This window comes from Typopeltis vanoorti, chromosome 15 (genome assembly GCF_054136105.1).
Source record: "Typopeltis vanoorti isolate ZY-2024b chromosome 15, IOZ_Tvanoo_1.0, whole genome shotgun sequence".
Taxonomy (NCBI): domain Eukaryota; kingdom Metazoa; phylum Arthropoda; class Arachnida; order Uropygi; family Thelyphonidae; genus Typopeltis; species Typopeltis vanoorti.
This window is the reverse complement of record NC_143563.1, coordinates 106,238,501-106,254,391: the sequence shown is the minus strand read 5'-3', so window position 1 is coordinate 106,254,391 and position 15,891 is coordinate 106,238,501. Positions and strand designations below refer to the sequence as shown.

Below are 15,891 nucleotides of genomic sequence, written 5' to 3'. Positions count from 1 at the left end.
TTTTTCTTTGAGCATTTCATTTGGTTCTTTTTTTGTACAGAGTTTGGTAAGGTTTAGATTTATGGAGGTATTTGAAGGTAAAGGACTTGAAAATAGAGGTTCTTTGTTTATGTGGGCATGTATCTGATCAAGACCTGTTTCCTTCCTGATAGTGTCATCATATTGTAAAGTTGATGATCTGTGAAGTCTGCATTTTTGATTCCAATGTTCATAAGCTTTTCGAGAGATATGATCGCTTTGGTAGCTTTTGATATTATTTATGAATTTTATGGTGGCAAATTTTCGTCTGTCCTCCAGCAGGTCGAGTCCACATTTCCTGTTGGGCTCTGATGTTGTTAGTGGATGAGACTGCACCAATGATAATCTTGGATGCTTTTGCTTGTATTTTGTCTAATTGTTTCTTTACCGATGAGGCCGAAGGTGACCAGATAGGTGCTGCATATTCCATTATTGACCTTATTAGTGTAGTATAATTAGTTTTGAGGATTTTTGGCTTTGCGCCCCAATTTGTCCCACAAAGCCTTTTCAGTATATTTAATTTTTAGAGCTCTGTTCGAAGTGTTAGAGATGTGTTGTGCAAAACGTAATTCAAGAGTAATAACAAGGTATTTTGGATTTGCGACTTTTTCAATTAGCTTGTTGTAAATCATGCCTTTGGGATTGTAGGAATGTTTATTTTTTCTGTCTGTACTAAAGGTGCTTAGTTTTGTTTTGTCTGAGTTGATTTCGAGTTTAAGTTCATCTGACCATTTTTCTAATCCTCTCATGGATTTGTCTAGAATCTCCTCTGATTCTTTGATTTTAGCACTAGTGTCCCAGATGGCTATATCATCGCCATCTACAAAAAAGCAAGCTACTTTTGTGTCTTATTATTATACCTTTAGCTATAGATAAGTGATTTTTAGCCATTAGTGTGTTTTTTTCTTTTTCTTTTTAAACATCAAACCTTCTTATTACTTTAATTTTGTTCCTATCATAAATGTCAACTTGCCTATTCAAAATTATATTTTATTTATTTATCAAATGTTTGATTTCTACTTGTCATCCTTATATTTATCTATAAAGATCCCACTTATTAATTATTCTTTAATTAATTAACAAACTAAATATGACCGTCAGGTTCGTTTCTTGAAACTGCGTTGAGAGCCATGTTTAAATTTGTGCGCGCCACTTTTCATCAACAAAATCACGTCCTTTGCTGATATTCATAATTTAAAAAAAAAATAATCTTTTTTTAAATATTTACTAGTGATGACGATGATAAAAGCTTTTCTTTTCAGGTAGGCACTTGGCCTTATCGAATTTATCACTTTTGAACTGTCAAATATTAGAGGGAGGTAAAGAGGAACTAGCACTTAATTTAACATATCAGTTTCTGAATAGATGCGTTTTCTTTGATGTATCTTATAATTCCTAATGAATATCCATTGTAACTTCTTCTCCCTTCTACATGTTAGGCCTACTGGTGTGTTACAGAGCTATCTTAAGCCCTTTTGAGTCGTCCCGTCCCGAGGATAAGGTTACTAGCCCTATGCCTCCCGGTATATTCTATGCCTGTAGTTGCGTGAGTTCACGGGGTCGGTTTGCCTGCTTGCGGGAGAAAACCCTGCAGTCCACGCCCAAGATTCTTAAGCTCCTCACGTCGGTGATGGGAATCGAACCCAGGACACTCCTTTCCCAGGCATATGGTTGCAAAGCGCACAGCCACTAGGCTAACTGCCAGGACTATCCATTGCAACCTCTCTCTTAACTCTCTTGACAAGATGCTACATGTGGATTATAAACTTCTGTGTTTGTTAATTTACCTGTTTTACTTTTTTTTTAAGAAATAAATATTACTTGAAGCACTGTGTTTTTAAAATTTGTTCATCTAAAAAACGAAAAAAAATGTGAATATTTTTTAAAATTAAATAAACAGTGGTGTAGCATGCATGTCTTTTGGTCTTAAGTGATCATTCTGGACAGTGTGCGAATAGCGCCCTTGTCTTTTTTCTTAAAGCTCTTATAAGCATTTCTTAAAACTCTTATAAGTTGCGATCTTTACTGTCATCACATGTACAGACTTAAACCGATGGTGGACTTCGTTTATCGTGATGAAGTAAAAGGTTCGCAGGGCGACAATTTAATGGGTATGAATAACCGCTAGACGAGAAAGAGGCTGATCGCTTACGCGTGTTAGTGATGACTCATGATAAGCAGGTTAAATTGAAATGTTTTGGCTTTGAGTCAGTAGTTTCAAAATAAATAAATAAATTACTTTTGGCATTTTATTAAAATGTATGTATATTTTTAACATACATTTATCTATATGACAAATGTCAGTTTTTTTTAAAGACAAGAAATTTATTTTGGCAATAAATGGAGTTAAAATGTAAAAGATAAATAATACAAAAGATAAATTTATGTTATTCTTTTCATTCTATATTCTAAGGTATTGTATTATAATTAACTAATAATAACTGTAAATATCTGAGTTGAAAAGAAGAATTTGGAATCATGAAATTATTGAACTGCTATCAAATAATTTGTATGTGGGACGATACTGCTTTTTATTATTATTCATTGTGAAATATTTGACTGTAAAATAATTACAAAATTATAATTTTTTGTTTTAAATTTGAACTTTAAAAAAGGTTCTTATTGTTCATTATTGGTCGGTGCCATTTTTCAATTCCTTAGTTTTTCCGTCTTTTTCATGGTTTCGAAGTGAAAGATATCTCAAGACTTGGTTTCTGCACTCTTAAAGTCACATTAGTCACTAAAGATTTGGGGATGATCGCGAGGAAGTGTTTTTTTTTTGTTAGTGCACAACAGGAGATTTGTGGAATTAGCCCGTAGCGAAAAGTTAACTTATACGTCGTTGTTGCGAGCAGCAATAAAGTCACATGATCCAGGAGAATGCGAGGATAGTTTTATGGAGGGTCTTTTAGTGATTCAAATTTTGGCGAATATCTAAGATTATTACATTTCACATAAATAGACTCCACGAGGAAACAGAGCTTTGGACATTACACACGAAACCATGGCAATTTGTTCAATGACTTTAGGAAATTAACGCTAAACGATATTTATAAACATCAGGTGTTTATAAATATCGCCAGGTGCACTAAACTGCGGGTAGCATGGCTAGCGACAGACAAACAACGTGGTGAAAATTTCAATATTAGTGAGACATACCTAATGTCATCCTATAACCAGGGTCACGGTTTAAGCCATTTTATGCTAATCTGCCTATCCAGCGTTGTTAGGTTCTTCGTTAATTATTTTTTTTAATCATATTTATAACATTACTAAACGGTTAATCGACTGCAAAGCTTCCGTTATTTCAGTTATTTCTTTTTTCTACGGCAGTCTTCTTTTTATCAGCCAGGACTTGATTGAGGGTTAGAAGAATCGTAAAGTCTATCACATAGACCCAGGGGCGTAGCTGGAGGGGGGGGGGGGGCACTTTGCGTTTAAGAAATCTTGCCATATTTTCTATAGAACAGCAACTGAGTGATGAAACGTCGACAATGTCATCGACGATTTTGCTAACGGAAAAGCAAAAAAAAATAACATTTTAGAATGTCTGAATTAAAGTTTTATTTCAAAAATAAGCATATGTTTTAATTTAATTCCCCATATGTCGTTTTGATTTTTTGTGGTATTTTTGGTATGTATTGAGAGGGGCGACAAAATCAGGGACGGTCCCTCCGGCAAACTCGGGGCGGTCCCTGAGTTTGCACGGCACTGCAAAGACCATAATCATGCAAACATCAGCGCCACACAAAAGTGTACTGCAAACCACTGTGATAGAATACCCAGTGAGTTGTCCTTTTATGGATGCTAACGACTTCATATTCTACTCCTGCCAATTAACTGAAAACAAGCAGAATGATGCATTGGGTGCTCGAAATTGACACCTGATGCTTCAGAAGTGTTTTCCCAAATGTCCAGAGCTGACTGTAGGTCCAGAGTAGCAGCGTGAATCAGTGAACATCGTGCTATGTGGTCCCAATGCAGATCGATTATGGTATTTTCCTGGTATACGGTAGCTCCCCTGATACCGGTGCAAATGTCTGAACACTATACTCCTGAAGTTATTTGTTCTTTCTTAGCGCGTCCGTTTGGTTCTTAATAGTTACTTCCAGCACGATAACATCCCATGTTACAAGTTACATATCATCGTTTCCAGTTTAATTTTAATCATTCTCATGCTTCTGGAAGTTGCTTCCATTCCTTATGCTGCCTCCGATTACACTACAATGGAACTCTTGGCAAACAGATCATTCCGTAGATGTTTGAGTTGATATTCAACTGAGCAGTCCCAGAGGAATGCGATCAAGTCTAAGCCTTCTTAGCTCAGTTGGTTTCGACTTTGATTGAAAGACCTGGATTCGAATCTCGTCTAGAACGCGAATAATCTTTCACTTCAAGGTGAATTAGCTTTTCCATCCAGTAAAACAGGCAAAGTGGTAGGGAAAAATATGCAATTTACACACAGAAATATCTATTTAGGCATAAGACTAACAACCACCTCAATCTAAAATCAGTCAAGAAAGCCGGGCTTCTTGCCAGGTCGTGGGCCTTAAAGACCTATAAATACCACGGATTACTGTTCTTGTTATTTTTAAACCAGTCACTTAATATATGCATATTTCAAGCTATATTAAATGACACACCAAGCCATATTACTCATGTTTGATTCAAGAAAATTAAAACAATAATTATAGCTGAATAAACAAGGCTTACTTGTGATTGCTATTCGAGCAGAGTTTCAGAATGATTTTCACCTATTTTTCTAGGATAATTATAATGTGCATAAGTAGATTGCTAAAATTTGACACGTAATCGGTTAGGACAATTATTTATTGGCAGCAAAATTTTCGGTCAAAGACAGCTATGATGCCCATACCCATAGCCCAAATATTAAAACATTCTTAAAAATGACTGTTTAAGGCGTTCCAATTTTTGAAAAGTTACTAAGCAATACTCCTCATTTTCCTGTTAAGTGATTTAATTTTTAGATAATTAATTTTGATTTTTTTTGAATGCTAATGGTATATAGATGGCGCTTTTCTCCTGCAATCGATATAATGCACTGTAACACGCATTTAAATTTCAATTGTTATTCTGATTTGTTTTTTTATACTTTTTACTGTGTGCATTAAAATGGTCGCAAACATGGCCGAAAATATGCACAAAATAAATAATTTTCCTGACGTAAGCTATTCTGTAATTTAATCATCAGGTATAAGTATATTTTAGTAGCATGTGTCACGGCATATAAAATGGAAAAATTGAAATGTGGGAGATAATAAGTGTTTACGAACTTAGCGGAAACATAAACACAGCAAGTGTGCTGTCTTTATTCAGATACACGAGCAATGTCGTGTATCAGAATTGTTGGTGAAAAACTTTGTTTCTTTTTAATAAGCGTATATTTTTTATTTTTAGAAAGAATATGCGACGCATAAATGATGATAATTTAAAAACATATAATAGTCATGTATGATAGCAATTGCTCGCGAGTCAGTGAGCGAGTAGTATTTTTATGTTGCTTGTAATTCACGGATTTTATGTAAACAACTGATGGATATTTTTACTTCCCAGTTTGAGCAATGCAGTTTGTTGTGCAACGACGCTTGGTTTCCGCGTTTTGTAAATCATGTTGCTACCATAATAAGCGATGCAACCAGATTTTTTACTGTTTATTTATTCATTCATTTGTAACTGTTGAAATATATAAACGCTTACCAGAAATTATTAATGAAAACTGTGTCACCTTCAAACTTATAATTATCACGAAAAGTTTTTAAATAAAAAGAATTAGCCTATTAAAATAAGAAGGCTTCTTTCGTCGAAGAGAAACTTATTCTGACAATAAGCTCAATTTGCATTCGTAAGGAAACACGAGACGTGTCTCTCTGAAAACTGCCGATATGTCTTAGGCCGATATAACTCTCCTACGCCAGAAATTGAGAGAAAAGCAGATAATGTTGAATCTGAAGTGCAATGTGCTCATATATACCATAGTTGTTTTTCCCTATTATTTTTTAAATCACAACAACGAACACTTGAAAACCTCTTCGTACTATGAATGAGATAAGGGTTAGCTAATAGCTCACTGCCTCTAAGACTAAACTGACACTTTTTCAGTCTACTTCAGGCCGAAATGCTGAACAACAGGGCATCTCGGAGTAGCACAATGGTCAACCAAAACAAAAACAAACTAGTACGTTAAGGGAAATTCCCTCCCGAGGCGCACTTCTTCAACATGTCTTGTCTTTTTTCGGCATGTATACAGTATATGTATTATTATTACTATTATTTTAAATCCATCCCTCCTACGCCTCACTCCCTACCCTTATTCCTGTTGTTCCCTTTCAGACTATGAGGTGTTCGTATGGATGCGTAAGAGAAGGTGTGCGCTTATAGCCAAGCTTCAATATAGCGAAGTTAATTGAATCATATGAAACGCAATATCCTGTTTGACACTGGAATTGTATTGTCTGCGAGAGACACAGCAAGGCCTGCCACAGGTGCTGTGTGTGTGTGTGTGTGTGTGTGTGTGTGGCACGTAATATTTGCTCGAAGATGACTGGCAGCAAAAGCTTTTTTTTTTTTTTTTTTTAGCCGGGATGTTACATCCCAAAAAACTTTCTGCATTCGCTGTGCTGCTCAACAGTTTCTTTTTCTTTGTAGCCAATCACTTTTACAAGCGAAGATATACGCCACATAAAGCGGATTTTCCGGAAGGAAGTCCGGCCGACGCTGCCCGCCAAAATGCAAGTTCCGCTTCATTCCGTTTTCTGAAATGGATTATCCGAGTAAAGGAAGCTTGTAAGAGTGCGTGCTGAAAAATTAATACGTTTAAAAAAGTGGTGTTCATTAGTGCGACATGGAATACTGGAGGGAGGCGCTCGTGTTTATTTCATTCTTTTTCTCTCTGCTTCATTCAGGAAGTGCTTTAGCCCTTGATGAGGTCGACTCTGGAATGAAGGAGGATGATATACCAGGTAGGGAGAATATAATTTCGATGGTTTTTATTATTATTTGTAAATTGCATAACTAGAGGGCGTATTCAGGACTAACATGGCATCCTTCCTGGCTTACAATAGAATATTCAGGAACTGGAGTGTTATATATTAAACTTCAACGTAATATAATAGATTTAACCTGCTTACTGCATTACATGAATAATAATAGTAATAACACAATGCAATACAAGATGAGACAAAACACAACGCAGCCCACTATCGTAGACAATACAGGTTAACAACGAAATGATAACTTTATATTTCGGTTTGAATTCGTTTGGAAGACGTTCGAACCGTTGAATCTAAAACACAGAAAAGGAAAAGAGGATAGGTTTTTGCATTTTGATGTTCAACAGCATCACCTCTGTGAGCGGCCTTCTATTACCTTGGTCTGATGCAATTCCCCCAAACCCGGTTCCTTGTAAAAATAAATAAATGTTTGTTTGTTCGAGACGGACGTCGTGAATCAGGATGTCATATCCGGTTTAATAACGTGTGCTAAGATTAAGCCACGATCAGGATCGACAACCTGCACCCAGTTTGCATTTAAAAAAATCACCTAAAAGAATGAGTTTCTGACCATGGACATCGAACGTTTTGTACCCCCTTCAGATGTTGCTGCACACTTCAAATTCTTAACGGACAAGTCATCAGCGCGTGTGTAACCGAAATAGTATATAATTGCTATTTGCTGATCGTGATGGCCGGACGTAAATAGTCAACCAACAGTCTGAGTTTGAATTCCATGGATGTGCGTGTGTGTGTAGTCTTTAGTGGTAGACGAATTTCATTGCCCGGTGTTTGGCCACGCCACCACTACTATTCATTATTCTTTATTCTTTAGAGCAAGAATGTGGGTTCTCTGACCCGTCAAATCTGACCCGTCAAATCTGACCCGTCAAATCTCTGACCCGTCAAATACATTTGTGAAACTGTTATTTAAAAAAAAAAAAAAAAAACGAAATGATCAACTAATATTTGACAGTCTCAGACATAGTATATCTCTTGATATCTAAATATGGATATTTGAATTGCGGTGTTTTTTGTTTTTCTATTTATTTGCACAAATTTATACAATGGAATCGACAGGAGCAAAATATTTGGACATCAGTGTACCTACCACAATCATGAGGAGACCGTCGATCATGTTTGCATCTGAAATTTACTTGGATTATGTTTACCTAATATTTCTATCTTTTAATGTCTGGTGTGTGAGTTTTGTTGTCCTGCATAGTGAAACCATCTCACTATACAAGAATGTTATGAGGATAATAGCACCTGTACTGTAGGCACTTTTGTTGTAAAAGCCAATTTTGCAAATAAAAGGGTCTAGATTATATATATATATATATACAGTATAATCTAGATAATATATAATTTTGTTTATATATATATATATAAACAAAAGCATAAATGCAGCATGTCGGCAGTGTTCGAGTTTTTTGTTTTATATTCTATTGCATTGTGGGAGGAGATTACGAAACAGTTTAAGTTTTGTTCCACCGTGAACCACGTTGAAAGGACCGCTAAAAAGTGGAAGATTTATTAATATTGGTATTTCAACAATAACTTTAAAATGAATCTAAACAAAGAGCCGATTCGACATCTTCCTCAGCTAAAAAAAGTAGAAAATTTGTTACCATTGAGGAAAAAATGGAAGTGATTCGATGCATCGAATCAGGTGAGAGTCATTCTGATGGGTGTAAAGTATTCCAGTTAACTTCCCAGTTTCAGCAATAGTAACCGATGTCTTTAAAGCGTTCATATGCAGGTATTGTTAATGTAAAGAACATCACATTCAAGGGGCGAAGTAGTGCTCTTTATTATTAGCTCAACGGTGGCTCCACTCAATGATAGGCAGAAACTCGCCTCATATGGAAAAATGTATGTGGGAGAATCATCTATTCTTCAATATACAATTTAAAAATTTCACAAAAGAAAACAAACGTCATGGCATTTAAAGGTCGGGATCATGTGAGATCAAAAATAGTTATAGAAAATAAAGTAATAGAACAGATGAGACAGTTTAACTATTTAGACTGCATAATAACATACTAAAATATAAAGATGAAAAAATAAAGAAATTTCAGGAAATCTGTGAAACAATGAAAAGGACACTGAATAAAAAAAACAAGACTAAACTTAACTAAAACTTTATAAAGTAATGGCCATTCGCAATATGGTTCGGAAACATGGACCATATTAAAAAGAAAGATGAAAGTGAAATACAAGCTGCGGAGATGAGATTTTTAAGAATGATTAAGGGATGCACAAAATTGGACCTTTTAAGAAATGAAGGCATCAGAAAGGAATAGATATTTATAATATAAATGAAAAGATCATGGAATATGGAGAGAAAGTGAAAGAAAATTTATCTTTTCTTTCACTTTCTCTTGGTTATGATAAGAGTCTTTCACTTCTTCAAAATATTAAACTGTGCCTATTCTGTCCTGGAAGTAGATCAACTTCTCATTCAACGCTTTAAAAGTAGCACACAGTTGGATATACAGAATGGATATACCAAAAGAGGTGCAAAGATATAGACCAGAGAGAGAGAGAGAGAGAGAGAGACAGCGGCAACATGAAAAGACCAGCGAAGTCGGAACTGGCAAATGGCTAATCCTTGAAGAAAGAAGACATACAGGGAGCCTCAATTTACGAAGGGGTTGGATTCACGGCCCAGTTTTCTTAAAAGTGAATCGTTCGTAAATTCAAGTAAAATTAGAATGTATTTGAATTAGATCAATCCTTCACTACGAAAACTGACCTCTAGAAAGATTTTGAAATTTTATAAAAGAATTATGGTTATGTTATTTTACATAAATAATGTTTAGAAGTAACATATGGTTCTAATAAGTGAAATTGAAAATGCCGCGACTTTGATTTTCTTTTGTGAAATTTTTAAACTGTATTGTTGACTTATTTTGTTTACTCTGAAACCTGATTTTGAAGGTCATCTGTGTGTGTGTGTGTGTGTGTGTGTGTGTGTGTGTGTGTGTGTGTGTGTGTGTGTGTGTGTGTGTGTGTGTGTGTGTGTGTGTGTGTGTGTGTGTGTGTGTGTGTGTGTGTGTGTGTGTAGGCGAGTTTCTGCCTATCATTGAGTGGAGTTATAATAGTGAGAATTTAGAATGATCTTGTGGATTACTCAGAGTTTTTGGAGAAGTATCCCCGCACTCTAACAGTACCTCAATAAAGGAAACTAGTCTGGCCTTTCCTATACTGCTATGCATTATGGGAAGAATAAATTTCCGAAAGGGGATCTGCTTTGCATTGTGAGATACTTAAACAATGAATGTGAAGTTATTTGTCTCTATATACCGCTCGTGCAACATTTCACGAGTGGGTTACTTCACACTCCAGCTGCTAATGGAGGAGCAGCTGGAGCGTGAAGATGAGTCGTCCTGAATTAGAAATTGTGCTAATTTTCTAGCAGCATTCCGCTATGAACTGTGTGCTACTTTTAAAGCGTTGAATGAGAAGTTGATCTACTTCCAGGACAGAATAGGCACAGTTTAATATTTTGAAGAATCACGTGAAAGACTCTTATCATAACCAATGAGAGGTTTCTTGTGCGCTATCTTCGAGAGCCTCCCTGTCGTTTCAGCGGCGTTCTGCAATTGAAAAGCGTCAATTTTTAGTTAATTTTACGTGGATTAAGTCGCTGATGCGTTAAATTGCCATCTTTAACATACTTGATGTACGACCGTATTAAGAATGTGTAAAGGAGACTTAACAACTCGTGCCAGCTATCCACACACCGTTTTTGCATTGTAACATAATAATGGCAAAATCTTTTGTTCGAAGCTCAGATTTCATTATTGGGTTGGGAAAACATTAGAGGAATTTCATTTAGCGGTTAAATCGTCTACGTTGCTTGCAGAAATTTTTTACAAGTGAATGAAAACGATGGAAGTTTTTTTTTTTTTATATTATTATTCAGCTCATATTGCATTCATTGATTATATCACGAATACAATTATTCACTCAATTACTTTCAGCATTGATTAGTAAACGCTTACACATTGGCATAGAATCACAATTATCTCTTTTCTCGTGTCACATGTTTTTACATTATTACGTAGCTGCGTGCAATATGGATGCAATGCGTCATCACATTTTACAAATATTACTTCTCAAATGCAAGCTGCAATTTTTGAATTAACGGCAAATGACGCAATTGATCTTAAATCCACCTAGCGGATGGTTTTTCAAACGCCACTAGTGTCACCTGGCAGTCAGTTTGGAAACTGATCACACCTGTTACATTAACGCTTTCAAGCTGTGTACACGTAAGTTCCATTTTTGTATTATTTTGTCATTAAAATAAAATATGCGTTTTGCTAGTAACAGTTCTGGTCATTTTTAATGTAGAATGATAAAAGCTAGGTAACAAATGAAAACAAAAATAAATAAATCACGTGTGGAAACGAGTTACTGTGTAAGTGAAATTAGTTTGAGAAGTGAGAGGGGAAGCGTCGAGAGCCGTAGTTTATTTAATAAATGGTTAAAATGTTTACGATGTTCAGGGAAAAAAAATTAAAGAGACACGCTGACTATACAATTTGTGGAAATGTAAGATGAAGGTAGGAATAAAAGTTCGATATGTTTATAGATTCAATCTTCCGACGTTTTCATAGTAGACAAACTCTGAAGCATGGAGCATAAGAAGTCTGCAATGTCTACAGCAAATACGATATGCATAATGCACAGCAAAGGTGCACTTCACAATGGTGACCCTTTCGGAAATTCGATTTCAACCGGTATTCCGTATCTTTCTTCTATTTTTTTGAGCATAACACGTATGTAGCGAAAATTCATTGTCAGCATGTCAAAATACTGTTGAGAAAAAGCGTAATCAATCTGCAGAATGGTGCAGGCAGTTTCAGACGGGTGAGTCGATGTTTACGGGAATGTTCGGCGTGCGCTGTCGACCATTCAACAGAATGTAGCATAGCACGAGTCCAGGAAACGAGAGTGACATTGCGCCAGATGTCCCTGAAATAAGAATTAGCTATGGAATTATGAACGACGGTGTTAGCGTTGCTGCTCTATACCGTAAAGTTGGTATTGAGGAAGTTCGAGGAGCACAGGGCAAACCCCCCCCCCCCCCACATACACACACACACGCCTCCATCTTTTCAATCGTGTACCACAGAGGAATATGGTTGAGTGCGTTTACGAGTGTTGTGTTTACGCTTAGGCGACATACTATGAAAGGCACGAAATATTCGCAGTGCATAACTTGAAATATATTTGGGTTTTATTGCTTACGAGTTGTACGATGTAATCTGTAAAGTAGGTTTTTCCTTTCCTGTGACGTAATTAAACTATATGCGCCAACGGGGATCCGAACCTAAAGTTGCATTGAACTACTTGCAGTCATGGCCAAAGCAACTAATTTTGTGAGGTCAAACTAAAAAATAAATAAATAGCTCCTCATAATATTAATAACTAAATAAAACCAACGTTACACTTCAATCGCGTCTCTACGAAGGCACGAGCATGGACTGTGCTTCTAATTGAGAGCTCTACAAAATGGGGGACAGCAAAATGTATGACCATTCGGGAACATTCCACAGCATGAAAATTTTCTTTGATTTGCATTAATAAAAAACCAAACAGGATTCCAAGAAGAATAGATTGGAGACAGGAAACTGCAGAGTTTAGAGGTGGCTGAGATTAACATCAATGTATTACCAATTATAATACCGTGTTTCCCCTTCAGCAACACAATACAAGTACCAACCCTCTCATAATCACCTATAATTATGCGTATGCAATTTATGAGCACAATTTTGTTAATTATGAGAGGCTTGATTAGTATAAAGCTGGGTTATTTTCGTATAAAGTAGTAGTATTGCACTAGTTGTGTCGCTTGTTTTGTTTTGAATACGAGATAGATTGAATATAATCTTGCCTCGGTGATCTTTGTGAAGCTTCCTGTTTTGCCCGACATAGAAACATTCCTATGGAACCTTCTCCTCACCTTTATTTCGCCTTTCCGATTAGGTGTCAATGCTTTTTTTTGATGACTGGAAGAGATTGGGCTGGAGTGGGTTTCATGATGTTTATGCCAAATCAATACTTAAACAGTATTGAAATCAAGGTAATGTCGTACATTGCCTTGATTTCAATACTATTTTATAATATAATAATAATTATTTTGAGGAGAGACTTAAAATTATGTACTTATATCGCTAATAATATGTTTCATCGAAGCATCTCTTAGTATCAATTTTCCCCCTGTCATGCACGTGGCAAATAAGGAGAACTCCTAGCAAATATTCATTTGTTTAATTAGGGAATATTTTAAATAGCTGGACAAGTTTCAGAAAGAAAAGAGGGAGAGTTCGTCTTGAAGAATAGCAATCGCCGTTGGGTATGCCGCATTTGTTTGATATGTTTGTTGTTCTTCTGTTGGTGATTATCTTTTGGCTTTTATCTAATTAGTTTGGCCTTCGTGGTCACATTTGCCAGTAGGCCAATTACTGTTTTCTGTACTTTAATGTTTTAAGCATCTGCTCATGTATATGTAAGGAATATACTTCTTTCATACGGAAATATTTTCTCCTTAGGAAGTAACATGGTTCGACAATGATCAATTAAGGAAAAATAACTGGGTGGGGGGGACAAAGGCATATATAAGAAGTTGGCACGAGACCAGTACTCAGGGCCGTCGCCAGATTAGATCGCGCCCTGAGGCAAACAATTAAATATCACCCCTGATGGATTATAAGACAAAAATATAAGAAAATGTCCAATTGCCATTTTGTTTTTATTACCAGAGAAACATTAATGGAAAATGATTACATAATATTAATTAAATGTTTGCTCTACGGAGATATCGCACAATAAAACTGTGTATAAGCTCTTCTCAATTTAAATTATTAACTATGTCCGTCTTTATCGATATGACCAATCAATCTTTCTTAGGTCATTGCTGTTTGCAAATAATTTTTAATCAGTTTGAGCTTAGAAAAACTTCTTTCCGCAATTCCTTTTAGCGTAGCGACGGCGCATGCCGCAATATGGCTGAACGAGCGCTCTTCTCAAGCCGTGCTGTGAGGCAGGCTGCCTCTATGCTACACCCTGTCGACGGTACAGCTAGTACTCTATTGCGATTGTTATTCTTCACTGCTGCTCATTTATCAGTGGAGTTTTCGGTTCCACTTTGGTACTCAAACAGGGGGTTAATAACCCTTCAGAGCAACCGACAAACTTAGGCGAAGTAAGTCATTTTCATTCTCACGAGATCACACTGGGCTTTAACGTGTCCAAACACGTAAAAAAGAAAAAAAATAACAAAACCAAAAGTGAAATTATCATCATATTTTAAAACGAATATGCAAATCATTTCAGCGCAAATTTTGTTCATGAGGATGACAAAATAAACGTAATTAAGAGAAATAAAATAAAGAAGCCTCTGAGTTCAGTTTTGCTATCCGTATCACTATTTATAACGAAATGTTAGTATATCTGAAATATTGGTGTGTCGCGGTTGATTTAAGTGTTCAGTTCAGCCGTCCGTCTAGCACACGACTGAAACGATGTAGTAAATCAACTCCAAAATATGCTCTTAATGTAATGAACACGCCAACAATTTTTCTCCTAATCGCTTCAGAGATATTACCGGAAATAGACGGCTCCCAGGGCAGTTTCTGCATAGGATGCTCTACGACGCCTAGAGTGAACACGGTAGTCCAAAGTAAAACAATTATTAGTACGTTATTCATGTAAGAATATGAAAAATGGGGGAATTAACTATTTACAATAGTTAAACTTTGCACTCAAGATTATTAAGCTTCAGTCTAATCCGTCTTTGTGCTCAACGGTCAAAATACTTGACTTATTCATGCTAAATGGAATCCACGTGCAATATACATCTATTAACATTAATAGATTGCTGTGCGTTCCAATTGAAATTTGAGTATCACGGAAACCGTTACATTACCATGTGGTTGGGGGGGGGGGGGAGAAGGATCAGCAATACCGTTAAATCCAATAGGCGTGCCCCAATTCGTGAAAAGACTGTGCGCTACAACCAGGAACTGCAAAGGAGTGCATCTGAAAGCACCATAGCGTTCAGACATCCCGAATTGGGGCTGACACCACTGGCACTGGACAGCAGAGAGTTGTTTAGAATTACTGTCGATCAGTGGCGGCCGGTAAAAATTTTAAGCGGGGGTACTGCATATACAAAAAAAAAAAAAAACTTTTTTTTCCTAATCAGTAACGAATTTATTAATAAATAAATTTACATATTAAAAATATTTCATCCTGACCACGATAAGTAACGTAATTGAAAAATTATAATTCTTTTCATATTTTCAACAGTGACACGCGTCATAATTCAGGCTTGTATCTATAATACATAAATAATTATATGTTATTTTAACAAAATAAAATAAGATTTACAAAAAATAGTTCACCACGAACACGCACCAATAATAAACGTTTCATATCTCATAGAAATAACGTGCGGAAGCATATGATACACTGCCCAAACGGAAGTTTAGGAATGACGTAACGTGCAATGGCAAGAGCAAACGAATATCGGCGTTAGATCGCAGTGCATTTGTTTCGTAATCTAAAGCGTTAATCGAACAATTCAATTATTAATTATTCAATCAATGTCAAAACATAAGCTGTAACCTTTTAACATGTTGTATTGCATTTATATAATGTTGTATAAGCATTGTTATTGTTTCTAAACACAAACAAAATTTAATTTTTTCATTTTTTCCTTGGGGGTGTTGCAGTGTCGCAGTGCTTATGTACGAGCCGCCACTGCTGTCAATGCATTTAAGGCTATGCCAATGTATATATAAGTTAACTGCGTGCATTCTTCTGGGCAGTTTTACTTTGCCTGTTT

The 15,891-nt window shown here is 36.1% G+C and overlaps 1 protein-coding gene across 1 annotated transcript in view; it reads left to right on the top strand.

Annotated features, from left to right (window-relative positions):
- Positions 1-6,819: 6,819 nt before the first annotated feature.
- The window catches only part of LOC150099055 (uncharacterized), a 233,543-nt gene continuing 224,471 nt past the window's right edge, over positions 6,820-15,891 (top strand). Inside the window, exon 1 of the mRNA XM_090405052.1 lies at positions 6,820-6,998. Within this exon, the coding sequence (XP_090261178.1) occupies positions 6,881-6,998 (118 nt within the window). The 5' untranslated portion in view covers positions 6,820-6,880. The remainder of the gene's footprint in view (positions 6,999-15,891) is intronic.